Raw genomic sequence first — 26,689 nt, 5'->3', positions numbered from 1 at the left:
GTTAGTGGATGACAGATTTCTGATCTGACTGCAGGGCCCAAGCTCTGAAAGGCTTTCTTAACTGATTGGTTTCCAAGTATATTCTCTCATTTCATTTGGAGTAGTCACATTAACTCTTTGAGGCAAAATTACTTCTTGGATTTTCAGGCATGTCTCCAAGTAGAAGGGAAAATGAGGTCACAGACAGAATAATGGCTTGGGGTCCTAGAGACTTTTCATTCCTTTAAAAAGGGAGGGAGCTCTAAGTAACTTTTCATTGTTTCATTTTTTAGACCTCTCACATTGCAGCAGAAAATATTGGAAGTGAATTACCACCTAGTGCCACTCGATTTAGGCTAGACATGCTGAAAAACAGAGCGAAGAGATCTTTAACGGAGTCCTTGGAGAGCATTTGGTCACGGGTAAGTAGCCTTTCCCCTGATTTCAGCTAAACCAGTTTTTGAAAGAATGTGAGATTCCATTCTGCTTTTATTCCATGAGTGTTCATCATGAGGTATATATAGAAGGGTAAAATCTTATGTCTTCTCAGTCTTAGAGGAATGTTATCTACACTTTAAATTCAGTTTTTAACTTGGCCTGGGTTAAAAAAAAATCTCTTCTTTTTTGTATTATATCCCTGGAATTTCTTTCTCTTCCAAAAGAATGTTATTTGTTGATTAGTCCCTATAAAGAGCATAGTTTATTTAGGCTAAGGTGTGGGTTCCATTCTCACTAGATTCCACTTGAAAAAACTAGTTGTTGTTAGGTAGCTGCTTCTCTTACCTACCTGGAACTCTGGATAGCAGGGTCATCAAGCTATGCACTTTGGGCCAGATACCACTCACTTCCTGTTTTGTAAATAAAATTTTATTAAAACACAGTCACATCCATTCATTTGCCTGTCTTCTAAGGCTATTTCTGTGCAATGTTGAGTAGCTGCCACAGTTATCTGGTTCAAAGCATAAGAGGTTTATTATCTGGTCATTTACATAAAAAGTCTGCAGATTGCTGTTCTAGGAAGAATAGAGTACACATACCCATCAATCTGGGAGTTCTTTAAGAAAATTATTGGCTGTGTGCTTCCCCCCTCCCCTCCACCCCACCCTAATGGGCATACTACCGTTTATGACACTTGTAAGAAATCAAAGTTTGATTTCCTTTCAAAGCTTTACACCTTTCTGGAGCTTGCATGTTCTAGTTCTTTTTGATTTCATGACACACTCCATTTGAAATTTTTTTAAAGAAAGTTAAATTTAATTTTGTTTGACAGTGTTTCTGAGAATTTTGCAGCATCCTTAGATAATTAAAAATGGACCATTAACAAAACCTGGGTTGGGAGTGGCTATCCTTGAGAGCTCCCAAATTGATGGAAAGTCATTTTAGTGTTGTACAGTCTGGTGGCTGTGATGAGCTGTGTCTCAGGGGAGAGCGGAGGATGCTCACTTTAGCACTTGCTTTTCTTCGTAGATGAATTGTCTCCTGGTCCTGCCTATCACCCCTGTCATGTGACTAATCCACAAGGTGTTTTGGAACATTTAGGTTGGTGTGTTATTAAAAAAAAAAAAAAAAAGCCAGAAGCCCCAGCAAATGTCGATTATCTTAATGTACATTTGTGCTCAGCAGCATTTCTCAGTAGATGTGTTTTTCCTGAACTTGTTTAAATAGACCAAGCTGCTGCTAGCTGATATCTTTGCAAAAGCTTCACGAGTCCTAACTTAACTGCATTTCTTTATGTAGGGTAATAAAGCCAGAGGCCTGCCAGAACATTCTGCCAGTCTGGATCTGGACAGCTCCATGTCTAGCACATTCAGTAACACCAGCAAAGTAAGTACATTTCCCTTTATATGATAACCTGAAGAAACTAGCTAATGGGTCTTGCTTATCTCCTATCTATGGAGCCTGCAGAAGGAACAAAGGAAACCTGCTATCTCCAATCATGAAAAGTTTGATGCTTCCAGACTTATTGGTGCAGGTGGAGGGTCTTTGCAGTTTGACTATAACATAAAAGTTTTATGTAACAAAGCAGGTGGCCATTCCATAAGCAAAGAAACAAGATCACAATTTTAGACCACTAGTATCTGATTTATCACCAAGTAACCAATGAATTTCTTCCCCAAGTAGATTTTCTAGTATTAAAAGTAATTAGGAAAACCTCAAAAGTGGGTTTGTGAATTCCAAGAAGTAAGTAACTTAAATTCCTGAAACTTACTTTGTCCTCTGGCTGGCTCTATGATTATAATGAAACATTACTGGTTTTATAAATAAGCAACTAAGCTTCACCCCTTATATCTGCCACCAGGCAGTGCTTTGTGATAATGAACAAGCCAGTGGTTCTCTGGCAGCAAACCTGTGTCTATGTGCTTGTAATTTCTTGCTTTCTAGTCATTAAAAAAAATTCAGCTTTTTAACGACCAAAAAGTGAATTTCCAGTTTGTGCTGGGAAAGTCGGCTTTCCTTCTACTAGAGTGCCCTCAGATGCATGAGAGGGGGAGTTCTGTGACAGCTAGCGCATAGAATTTTAAGCTCTTCTGAGCTCTCTTCTGGGTATGTAGCTTTCAAAGTTTTTAGATTGTAGCCAACAGTAAGAAGCATATTTAACACTGTGAAATAGTTCACAAACATACATACATACACACTCACACACTTAAAATTCCACAAAACAATATTTACTGTAAACAACATACAATATGCATTGGTGTTTTTCAGTGTTATTTTTAACACATCCATGGCAAACCACTGAATTGATACCACTTATTACTAATGATATGTTATAGTCTGCAGTTTGAGAAACACTGCTTTAGAAGAGTGCTTCCCAATTCTGAGGTACATCTTTAATGGGGTTCTAGTTAAAATGCAAATGCTGATGCAGTGGGCCTCCCCTGAGGCCTGAAATGGGGAATTTCTGACAAGCTCCTTGTGTTGATGCCCCTGGTCTCTAGGTCCACTTTGGGGAACAAGGCCTTAGACACCAGTCTTCTAAATATGATTTCCTAAGTTAAAGTCTAGTGAAAAGTGGCGTCGTCTGCCCTCTATCTACTACATGCTGATTCTAGCATGCAGGTCATTTCAAGTTTGGAAATGTTATGGTTTACCTGCTGTAGACAGATGAATAGGACAGAGCCCCTGCCTGACAGGACCTCAACCTGGCAGGAGCGAGATGACAGACACTTAAATAACACTGGCATCAAGTAGAGTATGGTGGGATCCCTGACAGGTTCAAGTAAGAGACAATGGTAACTTAGTGGTTACAAGGAGCAAAGGGAAGGATATTTTCAACCAATGGAACGAAAGCTTGGGAGTGGGGTGGTGATGTCTTTGAATCAAATCTTCAAGTGTAGGAATTATACCTGCTGAAATGGATAGGGAAGAAGGCATTCCAGAGAGATTAAGTGCTAATAAAGATGCTATGAAGAATTTCATGTCACTCAAGTGACTTTCCAATAGGTCCTATTGCTTTTTATTCTTCTCTAAAACACATATAAGTTAAATTTTTAGGGTAATTCTAAGAGAAATACAGCTTTTCAGAAGCCACCTGTGTGTATTCAATGTGTACCTTTATGTGTACTTCTTTATATCTTTTTTTTAAAATTCTGAGAGTCTGTTTCATTATGAGCCTAGCATATTAACACCAGCAAAGTAAGCACATTTCCCTTTATATGATAACCTGAAGAAACCGGCTCATGGGTCTTGCTTATCTCCTATCCATAGAGCCAGGTATGTGCATCCCAGGTATGCTTAACTGAGTGAAAGAGAAACACAAGTCAGGTTCTACTCTTGGCTTAAGAACCAGAAACTTGAGGGCATGTCATGTTGCTCCTCTGCTGTCCTCCCTTGGGAAATATGTAGATGTTAGAGACACTTGTTACTTGTTCAAGTAAAGAAATGGTAAAAAAGTCAAGGAAAGAAAAGATGTAAAGATACGGTGTTTTATGTATTTTGATCTCCTCTAATAAACTGATCATCTCAGAGTTGCCAAAAAGCCAAATGTCCAAGTCTCCCTTTCAGGTGTGAGATTAAGCTAATGGTTAGGCCTTTCACATAATTTGGGGTGATGTTAATAAGAATTGAGATGAACAGGTTTGCATAATGGAGCTTGTTTGCTTGATGTATTGTGTTAGACAAAATTTAGAATTTTAAAATTAGAATCTTTGGAATTTAGAGTCGTGAAGAATGAAAAATTTCAATTATGTTAACATTTCATAGTATGTTGGGAATTAAGCATTTCCTATCCAGTTCCCCCAGAATTAAACATATGTAACCTCTCCCCTCAATAAACATAAATTTAATTTAAAATATCTTTCTTAACACCTGTCAACCAAAAGGCATTCAACTGTATATCATATGAAACAATTTAGCCTCTCCAATCCATCATTATATGCATTCATTTCTTTTCTCTTTACATGGTGGTTTATTTACCCCTTCTAGCAATTTCAGTAGGAGAAAGCTGGTATGCTTCCTCTTATTTTATATTTTTTGATTTGAGAAAAATTATTGGCTACTCACCATGTCCGGAGTCCAGTGCTATGCATAGGTTTGCATGAATAGGACTGTTCATTGCTTTGAAGAAGCAAGCATCTCGAAAGAATACAGTATTATTGTCATGATTCTCATATATTTGAGTACCCACTTAGTAAATTTGTGTGAGTGCCTAATAAAACAATAACTTTTATTTGTACATTATTTTATAGTGAGCAAAGTACTTTTAGTTGTGTTATCTTGTTTACTTCTTAAAACCCAGTGTGAGAAATTTACATTATACCCTTTCACAGATGATGAAATGGAGGTGCAGGAAGAAATTCAGTGATTGCTCCAAATCATAACAATAAATCCTAGAGAGATCTTCCACATTCTAAGAATAATATGGGATGTAGTTTTTAACCTCAATATTACAAGTTAAATTTCAACATTGGATCCAATTCAGAGAGAGCCTTAAAATATGGGTATAACATGTGTGAACACACTTGGCAGAACTTGATTTGTTAAGCAGTGCACACAAGTTATACAATACTCTATATTTCTCACAAGTAGAAGTAAAGGGTTCTGTTATCTAGAGAGAGGGAACTATTTATGGATTTTCTTGGAACAGCTGTGCCCTTCACACTTGCATTTGGGCAGTTTTTCCATTTGTCCAGCAAACTAGCATTTGATCTGAGACAGGCGTTTAATGGGCCTTCACCTGTTTTTAGGTGGCCTCTAGATGGCATAATAATCAGAAGATGTACAGTACTGAAATGTTCTTATACTACTGGGATTAGAGACTGTAAAGCCCACAACTTCCCTGAAGTATGTCTGATCTGCTGTCAATCTGTCTGCTGCCAGGAGCCGTCTGTGTGTGAAAAGGAGGCTTTGCCCGCCTCTGAGAGCTCTTTGCGGCTCCTCAGCTCTTTGGATAACCTGTCCAGTGATGTGGAGAGCCATCCCACAGAAGAGCCTGCCCTTCTCCCACCCCAGCAGGGCTTCAGAAGGCGTGCAAACACCCTGAGTCACGTGCCCCTGGAATGCCAGCAAACTCCAGAACAGCCTCAGAAGTCTCCTGGGGTCTCTCAAAGGAAACTTATGAGGTATCACTCAGTGAGCACAGAGACACCTCATGAACGAAAGTAAGATTTGTTTAAAATGTAAACCTGTATAAATAGTGGGGGCATAATTGTTAGTAGTAACCAGGTATGTGCATCCCAAGTATGTTTACTGGGTAAAAGAAGAACCCGAGTCAGGTTCTACTCTTGGCTTAAGAACCAAAAACTTGAAGGCATGTCCTGTTCCTCCTGCCACCCTTCCTAGGAAGTACATAGATGTGAGAGACACTTGTTACTTGCCCAAGGAATGAGGACAAGTATTATGAAGAAGCAGGTAAAACTGAGCAGAAATGGCCCTTAAAATGTATAATGCTCACTCCTCAAATAGAGACAGTGTTGATATTGGAACTTAGCTGCTGGCTTTGGGGAAAAGTCGTGAGCAGGTGAGTCTGCTTGCCTGAGAACCTGGAACATTCCTGCGGTGGGGCTGAGACGCAGTGACAGGACCGAGCAGAGCGTGAGGGGCCACTTGAGTGCTCTGTCTTGAACTGGTGGTGGCTCTGGGCAGATTTGCTTCTCTGTGACAAAGTTGGAATAGATAGATAATTTCTAAACTCTCTTCATTGTGAGAATCTTAGATTCTTCTAACAAGATTTACTGATTTACTGAGTTCCAATGAGCAGTTTGAATTTCCTGGCTATGGAGATGAGTAAGCAATATAGCAGCAGCAGTTCTGGTGCCTTCTGGGGTCCCTTGGCAGTTAATTTGACCGTAAGTGTCAGAGACCATAAATGGACACAGTTGTCCTTAAAAATAACTTGAAAAATCTTTCGAAGTCCATCACTTTAAATATGAAGTTAGGGTCATTTCACAGTCATTTCCTTCCTCCGACTGGCCACAACAGAAGCCACAGGACATATGTCCGTGCAGGTCATGCACCATAACGAGCGTCTGTATAGAGATGTTTGAAATGTTTCAAGTGGAGAAGTGGCAAGTGTCAGCAATCCTCGAATGACGAGGTAGAGCCTCTCAGCTTTGCGTTCAGTCAGCCACTGAAAATAGTTGCAGCGGCCCTTTGGAATTCAGCTGGATAACTGTGACCCCAAGGCAGGACATACTTCAGAAGCTAATATTTAATTAATATGACATTTTAGAGACAAGCACAGTTTGAGGCTTTGTGGGGTTCTTGTCATGTTTCTTAAAAGCCTGTATGCACATGACTTCTGCCTCTCTGCCATGTTCCCACCCCTCTATTTCTAGCATTTCTAGTGATAATGGAAACATTCTTGTCTGAAGACTCCTAGTTGTCTTGCTAAACCTGCTGCTTTACACAAACCAGAGGCGGCAAAGTAGTAGCCCTGACAGTGTATTTACCTTCTCTCCTAAGAGCACAGCCTCCTCAGGGATCATGCCGGACACAGGTGATGAGGGGCAGAGAAATGCCTGCCTCCCTCTGCTCTCTCCAGCATGCCTATTTTGCTTTCTGTCCCCGTTATGAACTCTTTTCTCATTTATCCGCAGGAAATGACACATTGAGATTCAGGACAGGTTATTGTTCATTTTAAAGAGAGGTATATTTAAAAGCTCTGGACTTTGTTTTGTCTTCCTTTGCCTTTGTTTTAAGGTTTAAAACAATTTTTTCTGTCAGTTCCTGAAAAGGGAAGAGAGGAAAAGGTACCATCAGGTGCATAGACATGTGGGAAATGATCAAGAATGACCTTTTACAATACTCTTTTTTTACTGAAAAGAACCTTTGCTAGTGATACAGATGGGATGCAGAAGAGAAATGGCTACTCAGCCCCCTACCTGTGACAGCTGGTGCTTAAGTAATGGGAGGCCAGCGGTCTGCCCCTTCTCCCCCATGTCCTCACACCTCCGCCACCCCCTCCCCGCTAATCCCCCCCCTTTCTCTCTAATTGCTATTTAGTGTGAATCATCCACCTGTTGGCGAGGCTAACAGTTGCTCAGGTCAGTCTTCAGCTTCTGCTCTTCCACCTCGTCTTAACCCCTCCGCCTCCTCGCCAAATTTTTTTAAGTACCTAAAACATAACTCAAGTGGAGAACAAAGTGGGAATGCTGTGCCAAAGAGGTGAGCACACTCGCATGGCAAGTTCAATGTCGTCTGTCTTCCTGGGACATTCCCTCAGAGCGGGTGCGCTAACTGGAGGGAGAGTCCATTGCAAGGAACCTGGGGCCACCACGTGTGTGTGTGTGTGTGTATGTGTGTGTGTTTGGTTTTAGTATTTTCAGTCTATCATTTGAACTGACTTAATTGTATTATGGATGAATTTTTCTCAAATGATTATGAAAACAGGTCTTGAGGGCCAGCTGTTTTCATGACCCCCTTCCGCAGTGTATGCTGGCGTGCAAGCAGAGGTTAACAGTTGCATTTGATCAAACACACTGCAGTTTGTGCCAAGTCAGAAGCTCCCACATTAATTTAGGAAAATTATTTTTTTCAGTTTGTAAGGAAGAGTCATTTTGGAAGATGGACTGATTTTGTTGTTGTTGTTTTGTTTTTATATTCTGGTATGAATGCTTAACATGAGATCTACCCTCTTAACACTTTTTTTTACGTGCACAACAGTATTGTCGAACGTGGCACAGTGTTGCACAGTAGACCTCTAAAACTTATGCCTGTTGCACGACTAAATGCACTGATGTTTTTTAATTGATTCTATTCACTCAAAACAGAACTTTTTTGAACTGAAAACAGAAGTTAAATCTCATTTGCAAACTATTTTTATTTTATTACCTGGTTTAATTTTCCTAGCATCAAAACTAAAATGTTCCTTTTATTTTGAAGCTTATGTTTTATACTTGTGTGTTTGTATTTCTTTATCCTAAACTCTTTTTTTCAACCAAACTCTCAGCATCTCCTACCGTAATGCCCTGCGGAAAAAACTTCATTCTTCTTCCTCTGTGCCAAATTTTCTAAAATTTCTGGCTCCTGTAGATGAAAATAACACCTCTGACTTTATGAGGACAAAAAGGTAGGGTTTAATTTAGATCTATCAAAGCCTGCATAGAAGTGTTGAGTTTTGTTAGATACACAGGGATTTTTCAGCAACTATTTTGCCATTAAAAAGTCATTTTAGCTAAGTCTGTTGTACCTTCTTTCTTATACTTTTTCCGTACTGAATGTCATTTTAAAAAATGAGTCAACCTGTTCTCCAATTTTGACTCAGTATGTTAATTACATGTTATTTAAAGTCTTAACCAGCTCTTTAAGTGAGAGTGCTGTCTCTGAATAGTGAGCATATGGTTGCCAAACATAAGTCAGCATGTGTGCCTGACTGCTTGGTTGTGGGTGTACACTCAGGTATAAATTACAAGGGCTTCCCCAAGTTGTCCTGTGAATAGCAAGAAAATTAATGGTTACATTATATTTATTTATATTGATCAATATGTAGTGTTTTTTTAGTTTAGTTTTTTGTAGTTTTAAAAATACAGATGTTAAACAGCATCAGCGAGTGAGCAAATACTTACTGCCTTGATGGTTTTGTGTAGTTTTATTTTCTATGTTGATCTATACACATGCAGACCTGTGTTGAGAAAATATTCTCACACCCAGACAAAGGGAGATTGTGACCCTGGCGCCAGCGCCCCCTTTAGGCAGCGTCTTTTCTGAAGTGATGCCAAGAGAAGCTTGATTGGAAGCTGCTAGTATATGGAGCATATTAATATCTTCTACAATAGAAATTAATTAGGGCTCATACTCTTGCTCATTTTGTGAAAAGCATCCTGTAAGAAAGCAGTCCCTTAGGAGTGCTGACCTACCATGGACTTGATTTAACTTTCAGGATTATCTAATTATGTTTTCTTGCACAAAGATGATTTATAATACAGTGCTGTGTTTAAAAAACAAAGTCAAGCTAAAAGACACAATTGTATCTCCCCACCAGTCATAAATCATCTTGTAATTTTAGGGACTTTGACTCCAAAGCCCACCATCTCGGAGATGCCAGTGCGACCCCTGTGAAGACACGGAGACACTCGTGGAGGCAGCAGATATTCCTCCGCGTAGCAACGCCGCAGAAAGCCTGTGACTCTTCTGGCAGATACGAAGGTAAGGCCTGCTCCTGAAATGAAACTGCTTACGTCTGTTGTGAGTTACTTGAGACAAGTACATTTGGTAGGAAAAGAAGTGAAATGAGATTTCATGTCAAAATCATCCCCTGGAGTTTGAATTTTAAAGCTCCCTCGCTGGTATGGAGCTCAAGTGACAATGCCTGTCACTATTTCCAGAGGATCCCGACTTCCAGGGAAAGGACTCAGCAGTGTGCAACACCTTAGAAATAGCGCCTCTGCTGAGCTTTCTGACCACTCACCCACCCTGCCCCTGGGCGTGGCACAGGCTCAGCCTGATGCCCTCTACGTCCTTCTTTCCTTCCTGCTGTGTTCCGTGCTTGCCTGTATTCCCTCTGTATAGCCTCCGTGTAGGTAGGTGTACACCCTACACGGTGTGATTACAGGTACACCCGATCCTAATGCTCACACTTACAGTGCCGCATGCTCAGTCATTTGCTGTCACTCAGTCTAGTGTCAGGGAGGACCATCTGTGCCCTCTTATCCTTCTTGTGTTCCCCAGATGAATACAGGATATCCTAAAGTCTGTCTTTAGACTTTCTATGTTGATTTATAATATAAAAAATGAGTTTAAATGCAGTTTTTCTGACTAAAATCCAGATTTTTATCTGTCCAGTGATATCATAAACTTTCAACAGCAAATATTTTCTTTCTGTAATGTTCTTTAATCAGAAAACATTCCTTAAAAAAGCAGAGCAGAAGTAGACTCATAGACGCCAAAAAGGGAACAGTGGTTACCAAAGGGAAGGGGTGGGGGGAAGGGTTAAGATGATTAAGGGGCACAATAATTTGTGATCACAATATAGTCTGGTCCCGGGGCTGGTAGTATAGCACGGAAATACACTTAATGACTCTGTAACATCTTACTATGTTGATAGACCATGACTGTAGTGGACGGGGTGAGGACTTGATAATATGGATAAATGTTGAACCATAATGTGTTCAACATAAATGTGTTGTGTATTTGAAACCATCATAAGATTGTATATCAGTGATACTTAAAAAAAAAAGGCAGAGCAGACTAGTAGACCTCCAACGATTATGTTAGCTCTTTAGATTACGTGTAGTGTGGATTCACTCTTGTCCTTTGACATGCTCCTGTGTATCTCTTAGGCTTATAATCCAGGGTTTTACAACTAGGTTCTATGCACCTGCCTTGAGGGAGGAGGCACTGTCAGAGGAACATCTCCCCCTCTCCTGATGACTGCCTTCTTCACCCTCTACTCCTCTTTTTCATTTCTCCCCCTCCTCCAAATTGAGTAATCCTTAATATTTAATTTAAAAAAATGAACCCTCGGCCAAATTAAATGAGAGCTTGGTTAGAGCTCAGCTAGCTTTGTGAAGACCTCATGAACTCTTCCTTCATTTGTGAAACCGTTATAGTAATGTTGACTCTTTCTATTTCCTGGAATTGTATTAAATTATAAATGTGAAAGTACTTTGAAAATCTAAAGACATCAAATGTAAGGTGATAACATTATTTTTGATCAGAGCCCTGGTGTTAAGCCTCCTATCCTGTTGTCCCCAGCAAGAGCAGTGGAAAGGAACTCTAGAGAAATGGGGTTTAGATATCTAATGAGATTTTTATGAAATGTCAGTAAGTTGAGTTATTTCAATTTGTATCAATTTAGAATTTACTTTTAAAGATTTCATTTTCATTTTGTAGATTGTCTAGTAATGCCTAATGGCCAGATTGTGTAACCCAGTTTCTTCCTGTTTAAACTGCTTTTGAGCTTCTAAGCCAAATGGATCTGCTGGGGTGTGGGCTGTGGAAAACACCAGGCTTGGAAAATGCGCAGCCCTGGTGGGACTGAGCTCCTTGGTGGAGCCCTAGCCTCTGAGGAAAAGCCGAGGACCTGTGCAGGACCCGCCCTGGTGCCGCCTGTCCCCCGTGTGGAAGTGTGGCGAGTTTCCGGGCGGAAGCTGGTCCCTCCCAGGTGGGGTCTGAGGGAGCTGAGTCAGAAGGTCAGTCAGTACTCCCCTGGAGAGCCCCAGGATAATGGGTGATGGAGGGCACTGGGGATACCAGGTGACCTGTGCCCCCAGTGGGTAAAACTGCTGGGAAAGGGAAGATGGAAGAGCACCACGGTTTGTGTCCATATTCTCTTTTTTTTGGAAGCTTTTCATTTTAATTGATTTACTCTGGAAATATTGTAAGACCTGGATATTTAACTCCACATTGCTTTCTTATTTATGATAATTTGCAATTGGCAGAGTTCTTTGGTGAATTCTGGGCTAGCTGACACCATTAGGCCAGTTTGCAGTAAATGAGATGGGGTAGCGGGCTGTTGCCCCTGAGGTCAGAGCACCAAGTAGGTCCGCTGAGGCCCTGGGCAGTCTGGTCTCTGGGGGACTGAGAACAGAGCACTTGGAACTGTCATCTCCCCCACTGGAAGCGATACTTCAAAGGGCCCCCGAACATCCACCTGACGGGGGCCCCCTCGGACCACGCACCACTGGTAGGAAGGCAGGGAGCTGCCCCGTCAACTTGGCAGGGTCTGCGATGGTCACACGGGGAAGGTAAGGAAGGAATTTGGAGCTCATTCAGGAACCTCTTCCAAAAGCAGAGCAGAGTGACTGCATTCAAACCCCATCTTTCCCTTGAGGAGCCACCACCTGGAACAAGCTGTCTTAAGTTTTTCACTTATGAGAGAGGGCTAAGTATGCTTATTGCCATACTGAGTGAGATAGGGAGACATGTTTCTATTGGCATTTAATTTAAAAAGCCTTCAGAATTCATAAGATTAGAGAATCAGTGAGGTGGACATTTCCTTCCACATAGAGTCACCTCCCACCATGTGGAAGTCAGTCCCTCTGGTGCTCAGAGTTGGTGCTGTAGTTTCAGCCCCTCCACGTGGGAGCGCCATGGAGCTGCCACTCTGCAGCACCTTCCTGCTGTGGGAGCCCCTCGGTGTAGCTGCTGCGCAGAGTGGCCAAAGTTTAGATTTCTCCTGCTGCCAGTGTGAGCGGAATGGTGGTGCCTCACCCATCCCCTGCCACAGTGGAGAGGCCCACCCTCTGCAAAGGGCTCTTCCTCCCAGGTCCTGTTAGGGGCTGGAGAGGGTATGGGGTTGGGAGGGGAGTGGAAGGAACCAGAAGGAGGCTGAGGATGGGGAACTGAGCTGGGATTTTTGGCTGAAACAACAGAACAGCAGTAACACCAGAAGAGGAGTTGAGATATTTAAAAATAGTGTCCCAGTATTGCTGCGGCTGCACCTCACAGGGAGTTGTTGTGGAGACTGAAGTGTGATAATGTAGTTAATGTATTTAAATGTGTATGTAATGATAATGCATTTAAAACTCTTGGTGCAGTGGCCAGCGGGAGGAATGTAGTGAGGGCCGTGGCCAATAGAAACAGCCTGTCCGTTTGCAGAACAGTTCTGAGTTTTCAAATGAACTTTCTTAGGTTGAGCCAAACCCTGCTCGCTGTCCTTCCATTGCTTGGTTCTGTTCTGGGCTCTGAAGACATGCAAAATACACTTGCTTCCACTTCCTGTTCTGCAGACGGCAGAAGATCATGGAAACCACTGTTTCCGTAAATGCTCTTCTCCATGCTGATTGCCCTCATTCCTTCCCCCTCACATGGCTTTACATTTGGGTCCTCTCTAGTCAAAGACCTGTCATTTGCAAATACTCTGTCTTCGGGGACCCTGCAGCCGGCACAGCATTCCTGTGGTCTCCAGTGGTCTCCAGCTCTTATGGGGTACTGCCTCCTTCTGCTGCATGGCCACTGTTCTCTTTATGCACAGTGACCTCCATAATCTGTTTCTGCTTTAAGCAATCAACTCACATTCGTGGCTCTTACTGTATTTGTCCTTTTGGTAATAAACTGGTACGTAAAAGTCAGACTGATTCCTAGCTGCCCTTGGGAAGGGTTTTTAAAAGCTTTTCCCAAGCAGTTGGTACCTGTGAAGTATTATAGCATCAGTTTTGGCCATTCCTTTTGGGGTGGTTTTAAAGCTTGATTTTGGTGTCCAGTCATTGTAGGGAGCTATGTAAAGCTTACAAGCCATGCCCACTGTGTCTTTAAGTGATTGAACACAACAGGACCCTGCATAGACACTGTTCCTGCTGCTCCTTGGCCATAAGCATCTCTGATTCATCAAGTCCCCAATCATTGAGCTGTTGTTGGTTTTCCCACTGTCCCCTGCAGAAACCACTGTGCAGCACTAGGTGAATGTCAATACATTGTCTTCTCTGATGAAGGCTTCAGCTGGGACCGCTGGCTCTTGCCACAGGTGCTCCCACCTGAGGCCTTTGCATGGGCCATTCCCTCAGCTGGAATGCTCTGCCCCAGAATCCCCATGACCAACTCCCTTATCTGCTTCAGATTATTGTTAAAAATCATCTTTTCAACGAGGCCTTCCTAGGCCACTCTGTTTAGAATTATGCCCTCCATCTTCCACTACCAGACATTCCTAATCTCATCCTGATTTTTTCCCCGTAGCACTTACCTCCTTATATTATCCCTTAGAATTCACTTGCTCATTATCTCTACCAGTGGTTTCTCCAGTCCACAGAGGCTTTATGACTTTTAAAGGCAGGTAAGTAAATTGCTCAGATTCTTACAAACTTAATATTTGTTCATTAGTGATTCTTAATGCTGCCTCCTTTCTCCTCTGTATAGGTACATATCTTTGTTTTCTTTTTAGAATTAAGAAATACCATCTGTATGTTTTGGTTATAAGTACTCTGTGAGAGAGAGAAGGAAGAATAAAAGCATTAAGACACTGAACTGGTATAATGATAATAATCACTTCTTATACCCTTATTTATGCTAAGTGCTTTACATGAATTATTTCCTTTAATTCCAAGTCAGCCTTATGAAGGCTGGCATTTTTATGTCACCATTTTACAGATGAGGGAGCACAGGCTTGGAGTGACTTTAGTCACTTTCCCCAAACCACAGAGTCAGTGGGTGGCAGAGGTAGGACCGGAGTTGTGGGTCTGTGCCTGGAGCTGACACTCTGACCTGCACACAGGCCTGGGCTGCAGCCAGAGAAGGGCATTGTGCCCCTGGATGTGCATCCTCTTCTGTAGCTCCTTGTTGCTAGAGGCCCCCTGATTCCCTGAAGACACCTCAGGTGCTGGGCATGTAGTCTCAGCCTATCCATATGTCCCCCTGTTGGCCAGGCACCAACATGTTCTGGAGCACTTTAATGTGTGGACTTGCCTTCGGTCATCTGTCCTGCCTCCCTCCATGTTAGTGCTGTCACTGGCATGCAGTAGAGAGGGTCGGGTTTTTTTAATATGTGTCTGTGTAGCTTCTTCTCCCAAATCAGGCATCTTTGTCCTCTGCCACTGTCTGCTCCCCATCCTTAGAGCACAGAGATGATACCATCTTCCACTGTGGTCCGGGACCACTTGGACCCACGCCACAGCTCTCCATGTTCCCCTCCACCAGAGACACCTCCAGGTCCTCAGATAGTTTAGGGCCCCAGAGGTCCCTGCTTGGGCCAGACCGTCTCCAACAGAATGTGGGCTGCTCAAGGTGGCTTGAGGCCTCTGTCCCTGCCTTGCTTTGGGGACCAGACATGTAGGCAGCCAGCTTTCTGCAGCCTTGGCAAGCTCGTTGTTGACTTGGACGTGCTTGTGGGGAATACTTAACGGTGCCTTTAAAAAAATGTTGCAGAAGCTTAGAGTGACTATTTGTGATTATTTTGCATTTATGTTCTGGTAGTGTAAACTTCAGTTAGACAGGAAGCCTTGGTTAAAAATGCTTCTTCAAGTTGAAAAAGTGAGGCAGGGATATGTGTACTGTCCCATCTGTTTCATCCCACTTGGAAAATACAAATAAAATAAACCATAAGTAATGAAAAACTATGGTGTTTGCATAGTGATAAGGATACAGTGACTTCCTTGTAATTTTGGGGTTCTCATTTTTATAGATGGGCTAAAACCTGGAGAAGAGGCTGTTAGTAAAGAGTGTGGCTCCAACTAAATGTAGAGCAAAGGAAGGAAAATGCAAAGCAGCGTGGGTAGGAGGTGGAGCAAATAGATGGCAAATACTGTCTCAGCTCAGCCTGTCATTACTCGGGTATGTGACTTTCTGTATACAAAATCCCTGTGAAATAATTAAGTTACAAAAATCTGAATTTTAGTCTTTGAGACCTATCTGAAGCAAGTAGGCAGTTGATTTCTATTTAGAAATTTACTTATATATGTCTAGTAGGACCACTGCAAATGTTCCCAAATTCCAGACTATTTTTCAACAGAGACCAGTTGGCTAGCTTCCTGTGGGAATTCCTACAAGAGACCAAGTCTAGGAGGAATGGTTTTCATTCTGAACCTCAGAGAGGTGGGTCTCTGCTTCTCAGCTAGGAGGTCAGGTGTCCAGCAGCACTACAGGGAAGGGAACTGATGCCAGAAGTGGGACAATCACTAACTTGTACTTGACTATTTGGCAAGACAAATATGTTTTAGTAAGATAGACATAGGTAGATCACAGAATGCTAGAAGCTGCATGGCTTCTTAACTTTACAGCAAAGGTCGTCAGTGATGCTTTAAATCTGTGGCAGTTACTTAAGGCTATTGCCCCAGAAACCTGGGAAATGCATTCTCTCTCCTTCATGTTATAGGCTCTTTGGCTGAAAGGTGTCTGAGATGTGGAGTATGGAAAGGCTAGCACTTTGTAAATTATGAAATCAGTAGGGGTGCTGTTAAATCTGTTGCAGGGCCAAGCTGCTGAAGGGTGGGCATTTGCGGGCATGGCTGAGTGTGGACAGAGAGAGCAGCAGTGCCCATGTCTTTGTGATAGCCCTTTCTCATTCGCAGAGCCTTCCCACTGCAGGTGACTCTGAGAAAGGCACGGTCATCTCTCAGATGAACACAGCTCACGGTGGGTTCAGTGGCTTTTTCCAGATCACAGTCTGGAGCAGCTCTTCTCAGACTTTCCTGTGCTTGGAGTCCTCTGGGCAGACTCTGATCCAGTGGGTCTGGGTGGATAAGAGGGTCTCCATTTCTGACAAGCCACCCATTCATACTGATGTGGCTCATCCACTGTGAGTAATAGGCTTAGAGCTAGAGACCAGATCCAGCCCATACCTTCCAGTCCCTGAACGGGGTGCCTTCCGTGCCCTTCTCTGCTGCTGTGACACCCAGGGAGTCACCCATGTCTCAAACCTCGAGTAAGTTTGGGTCATCAGTGATATTTTTTGAGAAGATTGGTGCTGCCTGGGGGAGCAAAGAGTTAGTCTAGTGGGGAAAATGCAGTAATGAAAAAGACGTGGTATAGGGTTAAAGAAAAACCTGATAATATGCCATATGAAATGAAACATACATTGCTTTGCCTCTTTCCTGCCTTTTTTCCAGGAAAGCTTTGTCTCTTGGTAGCACCCAGGGCTCACAGAACGTGCAGGTGTGTGTTTTCTTAGCTGTGGGCTCTGTCCTAATTGTCAGGTCAACAAAAATGCTGAAATTAAACTTCTGACTAGATACTTGGTAGTAGAAATATTCCAGTTTTTCTTCCTTGTGTATTATACAAAAGATGAGTTTGTTAAGAAGTAATTTTTTTAAGTAACTCCTGACTGAAATAAGGGAAAATTCTGTTATTTACCTCTCTATGCCACGGATCAATTTTAGTGTTAGCCTAATACCTTTCATTTAAGTATTTTAGATTACATTGCACCTTCATAGATTTCACCAACAATAGAAGCATTCAGGCATTACATGTCTTGCAAAAAAAAAAAAAGGAAAACCCATCTAACATAGATAAGATTTATTGATTTGAAACCCATTGTACAAGCAAATAAACTAGTGAAACTAAAGTTCAAAGGGTTTTTGTGTTGTGAGCATAGCTGTGTCAATATGCCTAATTTATGATATGGTTAAGTCTACTGGGTTAGGTTAGATATAAACAGTAATGGCAAAACTAAGGAGTATAATCTGAACTGTATGGTGACTATTTTATTGTGAAAAATGTAGAAACTGTTGTATGACTGTGACTTATTTTTGTTGTACATAGCCAAAATTTCAAGAATTTATATACTACTAGGACATTTTAATAGATGATATAAGCAGAATAGCTACATTTAAAACTACTGGAAAATATAAGTGTCATAGTGACATCCATATGACCTTTTATTTTGACCCATAGTTCTCAGCTTTCACTGCGCACCAGAGTCACCTGGGGAGATTTTTGAACTGTCGGCAGCACCTTCCTCTCTGCTGTCTGCCTCAGTGAATAAATTGGGTGAGGATGGGGTCAGGGCATGAATTCTTTTCTTTTAAACTCACCATAGGATTCTGATGGCTGCCTGGACTCACATGGCTGGCTGGTTTAGACATCAGAGCCAGATTTGAGACACTGTCACCACTTGGGGGCAGTGTTGCTCCCTGTCTTGATGGCCCTGCTCTTTCCAGGCCTAGGAAACTTTTTTCCTTATGCTTTTGTTTTTGGTCTTGTTTTTGTTATAATATGTATCTTCCTTGCTCATTTGCAGCTTATTTGAGTGAAGAGCTATGTTCTGAAATCGAGCGTTTTTTTTTCTTTTCTATAGAGTTTTAGGGAGTGGGAAAAAATAAGGAAGAAAAAAAATGGTCTCTCATTGCCAGAGGCACATGGCTTTTTAAGATTGTTCTTAATTTAGTTACCATTTAACTTTGCTTTTCTGTAACAAATAAAGACCAGGCTCAAGATAAAATATTGCAAGCCAGGAATCTGATTGTTCAGGATTTCTATAGTTTGAAGCTACTAGATTTTTTTCCCTTTATTGTGCTTCTTGGCCCATCATTACAGACCCTGGGAAGCCATAGTGAATGGCAAGGTTTTACCTTGGTTTGCTCTTTTTGTGCCTGATAACAATTGCAAGTTAGTCCTGATTGAGCTTTTCCTAGATAACCATCAGCATTTAAACAGTCAGTACTTATACTTTGTACAAGGACTGGAGGTGATGGTTGCTGGTGATACAAAGATATCATCTCAACCTCTGCTGCTTGGTAGGAGAGTTTCAGGAGCAGAGAGCTGAGAGCTTGGACGCTGGAGGCCCTGGTGTCTGAAGGTTTGGATGCGAATCTCTGCTAACAGCACACTACCTGGCAGGGGATTTCTCCTTAGGGCTGGTCTTACTCCAGAGCCTCTGCATGTATGCCCACAGGATTAAAGGCCAAGGTGGAAGATCTCCATCTGTCACCTTTGAACTTTAATCTGTAGGTGCTAGGGAGCCATTGATGTTTGTAAAGCAAGGAAGTAAGTAGTTTGAAAATATCGTCAGGGGGATAAATCTGTAGATTTATCAGGAGGATATCTAAACATTAGCCTCAAAATCAGGGCAGCAGTGGGGTGAGAGAAGCAGGTGCCTGGATGCAAAATTTAAGAAGGCACTCATTTTCAGGGTTCTATAAGTACTGACCCCGTACTCACCTGGCCCTAAGAGTGAGTGCCTCCTTAAATAGTGCACAGTAGGTACCTGCTTGCTGCTGCCTCCTCCTGGCTCTGCACACAATCATGCACTGTCCGCCCTCCTACCCCCAGCAGTTTACTTAAATGATCTGAACACTGCCAGGGAGGATAGAGTTACTCTGAGGAAGGATTTGGCACGAGGAGTTTCTTTTGGTTTATTTAAAAAATAGCATTATTGAAAAATAATTCATATAGAAGTCTCTCATTTAAAGTGAATTCATTGTTTTTTTTTCTATATTCATAGAGCCCAACAACCATTACCAGAATCTAAATTTAAAATATTTAGTCTCCCGAGAAAGAAACCCATAGCTGTCACCTCCCACCCCTCTTCAAACCCAAGACAACCACTCACCTATTTTCTGTCTTTATAGATTTGCTGTTCTGGACATGTTGTATAAATGGATTCGTACAATATGTCATCCTTTGTGAATGGCTTCTTTCACTTACCTTAATGTTTTCAAGGTTCATTGTGTTGTGGCACGTACCAGTACTTCATTCCTTTTTAGAATCAGTTTTTTTTCCATTGCATAGATAAGATCACGTTATGCTTTCTCCATCACCAGCTGATGGACATTTGGGTTGTTTCCACCTGTTGGCTGTTACGATTAGTGCTGCAGTGAACGTTCACATCCACATTTTTTGTGTGGCCATACCTTAAAGGGTTTTAAGGATGAGCTGTTGTGGAGCCTCCTTCTCTGGGGGCTTGACGTTGTTGCCTGAAGTTCTGATATTAGGATGGTTAGGCCAGTGGAAGTAGGCAAGTTTGGTCTCCCAAACCAGAGGGTCACAGGTTAGTGATAGTGGCCCAAAATTACATTTCTTCCAGCTGTTATCAAACTGAGTGTGCCCAGAATCCCTTGGAGGGACTTGTGGAAATAGAGATTGCTATTCCTCACCCCTAAATTTCTGATTTTGGAGATGGAATTTTTGGTGGAGCCTGAGTATTTTTTGCATTTGTTACAAGTCCACTGGTGATGCTAATGCCACAGATTTGAGGACCACACTTTGCGGCCCCCTGAATTTTTCAAGGTGCAGCAGCTGATAGGCAAGGGTACATCTTCTTCTGAGTTAAAACTCCAGTCCAAAAAAAACCACCCTGAGTGTTAGGAAAATAAACAGATTGAAAATGAGAAATCTGTTATATGAGACAACAAATCCTATTTTCTTTGCAATAAAACTAACTGAATGTTAATAATAGCCACTATAATTGTCCTTATCATGTATTAAGCATTTAATGTTTGCACTTTTACAATTGGGTGATAATTCTCACATTGACTCCAGTAGTGGGTACTACTGCCCATTATTTTAAAGCTAAGGCTACAGGTATTAACTAATGCGCTCATAGCTCCCACCATACGTAGTTCTCATAGCTGCGGTTCACATCACGTCAGTCCAACTCTAAATCCAGTCTCTTAATCACAGTAGTGAACTGCTAGCAGTTGTAGGGATAAATTATCAAGAAGTTTTGATTGGTTTCCTCCCTTAAATTAGTGACTGTGCAGTGAGTATGACACGACTGTATTAGAATGAAGGAACAGTTCTTATGTTGGCAGTATTCTAGAATTAAATGTTAACTTTTGCTACTACAGCACCCAGTTTGGGCATTATTTATTGGTAATCCTAATTTGTTTTAAACAATTAGAATCTTCCTACCTGAATGGTTTCTGTTAATTTCATATGTTTAAATGAAAGAATGTTTGTCTCTTGGAGGTGGCAAGGCTGTACACTCCTGCGGGACATGAGCTACCTTCTCCATGTCTGTAACAAGAGCTGTAACAAGAGTTACAGCTGTTAGCATGCTCAGCAAGCTCTCAATGCTGTAAAATCTGAGGTAAAGCCAAGAGATGCATTAAATGGCTTCCTAAATGGATTTTTTCGAAGTAAATTTGTTTTATCACTTTCATAGGAAAATATTTGTAGAATGAGTACTAACACGATTTTAAACATCATTTACGGAAGTAGGAACACTATAATTATGGTCTTATATAATTCTGAAAATAATTCGTAGTAGCAAATCATGCATTTTATGTTTGAGAGAATAATAGGTTTTCCACAGAAAGTTGAAGTATTATGATTCATTTCCTGTCTAGGTGGGTTAGCTTGAGAACTTTTGATTAAGAACCATCCTGATGATGACAGGTCATAGTTTTTACCTCAGCAGGTTTGGTTTGTGGAACTGTTTTTTTTTTGCAGCATCATCTTCCCCAAGCAGTCACAGAGGGGAAGTGTTTCTGTTTCTCATTGGCACTAGCCTTGTCTCCTGCCAAGGCTTGCTGTGGGGGAACAGAGGGGTAGATATTAGAAGCAGTTGGCTTTTTCAGCCCTGCATGTCTTCAAATTGTGAAACTTAGATTAGAGGTCATAGGTGGCAGTACCTACCTTAACAAAGTCATATCCTATCATTGTTCGCAAACTGGCTATGGAATTTGAGTTCTTCATTCTCCCTTAGAGAAATCTATATGCACCACATTCTGGAAGTTTTCTTCCATTATCCTTAACACTACAGACTTAGTCATACCTGTTGCATGTCCCAGTGTACAGCAGGCTCCATACAGTTAGACCAAATGTTTTACCAGCACCTAGCCTAGTCACCAGATTTCCATTCATTTGTTGGGGGTTCCTCTTCATCTCCTCCCATTGCCCAATTTTTTATGCCCTACCAACTGCATATTTTCAGCTCCTTGCTTCCAGGTACCAAATTTAACATCATTTAGAGATTGTCTTTCTGAATGTACTAGAAATCTTGCTACACTGGCATAACCAAAGAGGGATTAATTTTTCCACAAGCAGGGCTAGTCCGTTGGTTCCATGATGTTACCAGTGAGCTGGGATCCCTTCTCTTTTCCCGTGTCATCCTCTTGGGGCCTCGGGGTCACAAGGTCGCCACTCCACCTTCAGCTGCCCCTGCCATTCCAAGTAGAGTGAAGAAGGAGGTAACAAGGAGGACAGGCGACCCCTCTTTGTCCAGAGAGCAGAACTGCTGCAGAAATCCCTGGTAGGCTTCCCCTCGTGCCCTATGGTCTGGAGCTGTGTCATCTGGTCACATGTGCTACAAGGGAGAATGGGGACACCAACTGTCAGCTGGGCACGTTGCCACCTTGTGTAACACCCACGGTTGGAAGGGTGAGGGAGGATGGGTATGCGGTAGGCGGCCAGAGGGCCTCCAGCGCTGCCCAGGTGGAGTGGAGTGGTACCCTGCTCAGAAATGCTGTGTCTCCTTCTGCAGCTGAGATTTTGCACATGGTTTCCTTTGGCCAGAAAGCTCCTGTTGCCGCTCTTCACCCCTCTGTGCTTAGCCCCCTGCACTTCAGCACTGACAGACATCTCCTTATCCTTTCAGGCCACATCGGACCTCTTCCTCTTTTCTCTTGGGCATAGACCCCTCTCCACCTCTGATACTCCTTGGGGTTTGTGATTGTCCCTTTTGGAGAACTGCTTACTTTGTCTGGGGTTATTTATCTCAACCTCAGATCAGTAGGCTAGCCACTTAAATTTAAATGTAACTAATTACATTTACATACAGTAAAAAGTTTAGCCTCACCCTAGCCTCATTGCCAGTGCCTAGGAACCACATGGGTGAGTGCTTGCCCTGTTGGAGAGAGCAGCTCGAGGACATTCCCCTCATCCAGGTCCTCTTGCATAGGCTACTCCAGGTGAAGAACTCTTGGAGGCCTCGCTTCACCTGCCCTGCTGTCTTTCAGAGCCACAGGTGAGGCACCTTCAGGGTGGTGCCTGTACTGTGCTGTTTCCTAACTTAAATGTAAACTTTGGGTAGAGGCAAGATACTGCACAGCCCACATGGCTTCTTTAAATACTGTTACTGGATGATGTGGAGGAGGCATTGAGCCCACTGCTTTTAAGGAATTCTAAAAGCAAGGGACTTTGAAAGTCATCTGTTTCAAATTCCTTATTTTACAGATGAAGAAATTGAAGTTTAGAAGGAGACCTGTTTAGGGTCACGCAGGCAGTCAGTGGTAGAATGGACTAGAATCTTGGTTGTTGTATCTGCATTCACTTCCTTTTCTATTAAACCAGACCTGGTTGAAGACCATCAGCCTGTTTTTTTTCCCTAATTATGTTCTGTTCTTGCCTGTTCAACCAGTTTCTAGTTTCTTGAGAGGAAGTTGTTCTCAGCTCATAGCTATCCCCAAATGCCCACTGTGTATAAACGGTGCTCAGAGGATGCCCAGGAAACAGACTTAGTGTAAGTCTTAGTCAGTGATCACTTTGTTGCAAGACACAGAAAATGGCTCAAGCAGGCTTACTTAGAAGGCTTTTAAAAATCAAGGGCAAAAGCTAGAAGCTAGGAAGTTGTCAGAAACCAAGGAAATCTCTGGCACCCTTTCTTATGATGTTTAAAAATTAGTGTTTTTTTATTCTTTGGTTACCCAGAAGTGGAATAGCCTAATTGTATGAGAGTTCTTTTCTTATCTTTTTGAGGAACATCTGTACTGTTTTCCAAGGTGGCTGCACCTTTTTACATTCTCACCAGCAGTGCACAAGGGTTCCCTTTTCTCTAACTCCTCACCAACAATTGTTATGTCTTCTCTTTCTGATGATAGCCAATCTGACTCGTGCGAGATGATCTCATTGTGGTTTTGATTTGCATCTCCCTGATGATTGGTGATGTTGAACATCTTTTTAAAGTGTCTGTTGGCCATCTGTGTATCTTCTTTGGAAAAATGTATAATCAGATCCTCTGCCAATTTTTTTGATCAGGTGTTTTTTCGTTGTATGAGTTTTTTATATATATTTTGGATGTTAATCCCTTGTCAGATATATGATTTGCAAATGTCTTTTCCCTTCCAGCAGGTTGCCTTTTCATTTTTCATGATTTTTTCATGTTGGTGTCTGTTGCTGTGCAGAAGCTTTTTAGTTTGATGGAATCCCAGTTTACTTTTGCTTTTGTTGCCCTCACCTTTGAAATCAGATCCACAAAAACACTGCTAAGATTGATGTTGAGGAGCTTACTTGCCTGTGTTTTCTTTTATAATTTTATGGTTTCAGGTATTATATTCAAGTTTTTAATCCATTTTTAGCTTTTGTGTCTGGTATAAGAGAGTGGTCTAGTTTCATACTTTTGCATGTGGCTGTCCAGTTTTCTCAACATACAGTGTGTGTTTTTAGTGGTGTAATGACCTGGGTCATCACCCTGGATCTCTCAGTGGAGAGCTTTGGCCTTCTCTGGGGTTGCCCTATATTAATGTAAACTCCAGTCCCCTGCCATAGTCCTTGGCTGTGCTGAGCTCAACTGCTCACAGCTCCTCTGACTGTGACCTAGAATCATCACCCTCTGGGGGTCAGAAATGGCTCCATTGCCATCCTTTCGCTATGTCCTGCCTCCTGGAATGGTGTGGTTCTGTCTCCACAGTCCTTATCATGTGTGTAGGGACTGGTTTTTGTCAGACTGCAGACTCTTGGATGGAGGGTAAAGGAGCTCTTTTCTTCCTTTAAATACCTCTATTTAATACTCCTTTTATGAAACCCTGAGTCTGTGAAGCTCAGTAAAGTCTCTTTGATATTGTTGGTAACTCAGATTATTTGGAACTTCTCATGTTAGAAAGAAAAGGTGTTCTTAATTCAACATCTCATTTTACAGATGAGAAGACTGAGGCTCAAAGACCATAAAACCCACAGGAGCTTTCATCTGCATTGTATTTAGTAAGTGTCCAGGGTCAGCCCCCCAGTGTGGGCTGACTGCAGAGCAGGCTAGGGAGGAGCCCTGGGCATGGATGGTTCTTGGCTGTGGGTACCACTGTTGATCTCCACCTCTAGGACTTCTAGGACTTTGGGCCTCTTCCCTTCCTTTGCTTCCTTCTGTGAAATGGAGCTACCAGTAACTGTCTTCTTCCAGGAGGGGGGCAGCATTGCATAATGAATGAGGGCTTGGGCCTAAATAAGACAGAACCTCACAGACCTAGTGAAAGACACATACTGCCCTTCGGCAGAGGCGCAGGTCTGGGAATGTTCTGACTTTGCTTTTTGAATTGGAGTGACCTTTGGGAGGATATCCTGGAATCTCAGATCTTCATTTACATCAAGGCTGTTTCCTTGCACACCCACCTTTTCTTAGTTGCCAGTTTTGAAAAGGCTATGCGAGCTTTTTTCCATTGCCTCATTCCAGCCTGTGGTCCTTTGTTTTCTTGGTGTGTCATGAGGCAAAGTAAAGTGGAGCTCAATGCCAGTGTTTTCTTGGTGTGTCATGAGGCAAAGTAAAGTGGAGCTCAATGCCAGTGGATATCTCCCACTGTAAGGAATTTTCTGTTAATGGCTTCTGGCCACTTGAGGGAAAAGGATCATGTATCATTTCAGAACTGGCTGGAGAGTCAGCATAGCATCCTTCTTAAGAGTATGGACTTTTAAAAAATGTTCAAAATTTTTAAATTGTTAAAAAGAACATAAAATTTGCCATTTTACCCATTTTTAAATGTCTGTTTCAATAATGTTCAGTATATTCACATTGTTGCACAATGGTTCTGCAGAACTTACAATCTTGTAAAACTGAAACTCTGTATCCATTAAATAATAACTCTCCGTTCCCTCCCCACCACCATAATTCTGCTTTCTGTTTCTGTAAGTGTGACTTCTTTAGATACCTTATGTAAGTGGAATCATACAGTCTGTATCTTTTTGTGACTGGCTTATTTCACTTAGCATAATGTCCTCAAGTTCATCCATGTTGTAGCATATGGCAGGGTTCCCTTTCCTCAGCTTTTTGAAGGCTGAATAATATTCCACAGTGTGTATATAGTACATTTTGCTTCTCCAGTCATCTGTCAGTGGATATTTAAATTGTTTCTAACCTCTTGGTTTTTATGAATAATAGTGTAGTGAACACAGGACTGCAAGTAACTGTCCAAGATCTTGCTTTCAAATCATTTGGATATGTACTTAGAAGTGGAATTGCTGGATCATATCATAATGCTATTTTTAATTGTTAAAGACCCACCATATTATGTTCTGTAGTAGCTGAATCATTTTATATTCCCAACAATAGTGCCAAAGAATTTCATTTTCTCCACATCCTCACCAACACTTGTTTTCTGGAGTTTTTTTTGAGTGTCCATTCTGATAGGTATGAAGTGATATCTCATTGTGGTTTTATTTGTGTTTCTCCAGTGATTAGTGATGTTGAGCACCTTTTCATCTGCTTGTTGGCCATTTGAATATCATCACTGGAGAAATGCCTTTTCAAGTCCTTTGCCCATTTTTAATTGAGTTACTTGTTTTGTTGTCATCAAATTGAAAAGTATGGATTTTTAAATCGCAGTGGTCCAGGCTTAAATCCCGACCCCTCCATTTATGAGCTGTTTGACCAGGGGCAATTGCTACAGAGTCCTCAGCTGCCATGCAGGTATAGTAATAACAACCCCCCTCACAGAGTTAGGAATGTTGGGGCCACCAGTGAGGAAGCACTCAGGACGTGGGAGTTGGTGCTGTGTGAGAGTGCAGGCAGGCTGTTTCCAAGAGGGTTGCAAAGGAGAGAGAATTCACTGCTTTCTCAGTCTCCTCTGCCAATGGCAGCCATTCTTGACTTCTACCCCCACCACCTTCCCGTTTATCATCACTGAACATCGAGGACATGCAAAGGGATGTTCTTGGACAGGCAGAGACTCTGCAGCATAGAGAGGACACTCATGTTGTTATGAGCCTCGCTGGGCCTCCTGGTCAGTTTGCTGGTGGTTTGTGCAATATGACTTTAGCT

At 42.1% G+C, this 26,689-nt stretch overlaps 1 protein-coding gene across 11 annotated transcripts in view; it reads left to right on the top strand.

The window, feature by feature from the left end:
• Window positions 1-26,689, top strand: part of TBC1D1 (TBC1 domain family member 1) — a 213,526-nt gene that overhangs the window by 121,072 nt on the left and 65,765 nt on the right. For 6 of the 11 annotated variants that reach the window (XM_037002624.2, XM_037002631.2, XM_037002625.2 and 3 more), the window contains 6 exons: window positions 273-401; window positions 1,717-1,803; window positions 5,299-5,579; window positions 7,423-7,584; window positions 8,369-8,488; window positions 9,425-9,564. In XM_037002624.2, coding sequence (XP_036858519.2) covers window positions 273-401; window positions 1,717-1,803; window positions 5,299-5,579; window positions 7,423-7,584; window positions 8,369-8,488; window positions 9,425-9,564 — 919 coding nt within the window. Of the gene's footprint in view, window positions 1-272; window positions 402-1,716; window positions 1,804-5,298; window positions 5,580-7,422; window positions 7,585-8,368; window positions 8,489-9,424; window positions 9,565-11,384; window positions 11,550-26,689 lie in introns of those variants that run through there. The other 5 variants (XM_037002623.2, XM_037002627.2, XM_037002629.2 and 2 more) reach the window with 5 other exon arrangements.

Source organism: Manis javanica, chromosome 5 (assembly GCF_040802235.1).
Source record: "Manis javanica isolate MJ-LG chromosome 5, MJ_LKY, whole genome shotgun sequence".
NCBI classification, from domain to species: Eukaryota; Metazoa; Chordata; class Mammalia; order Pholidota; family Manidae; genus Manis; species Manis javanica.
Note: the sequence above shows the minus strand (reverse complement) of the source record. Positions and strands in the feature narration are given on the sequence as shown.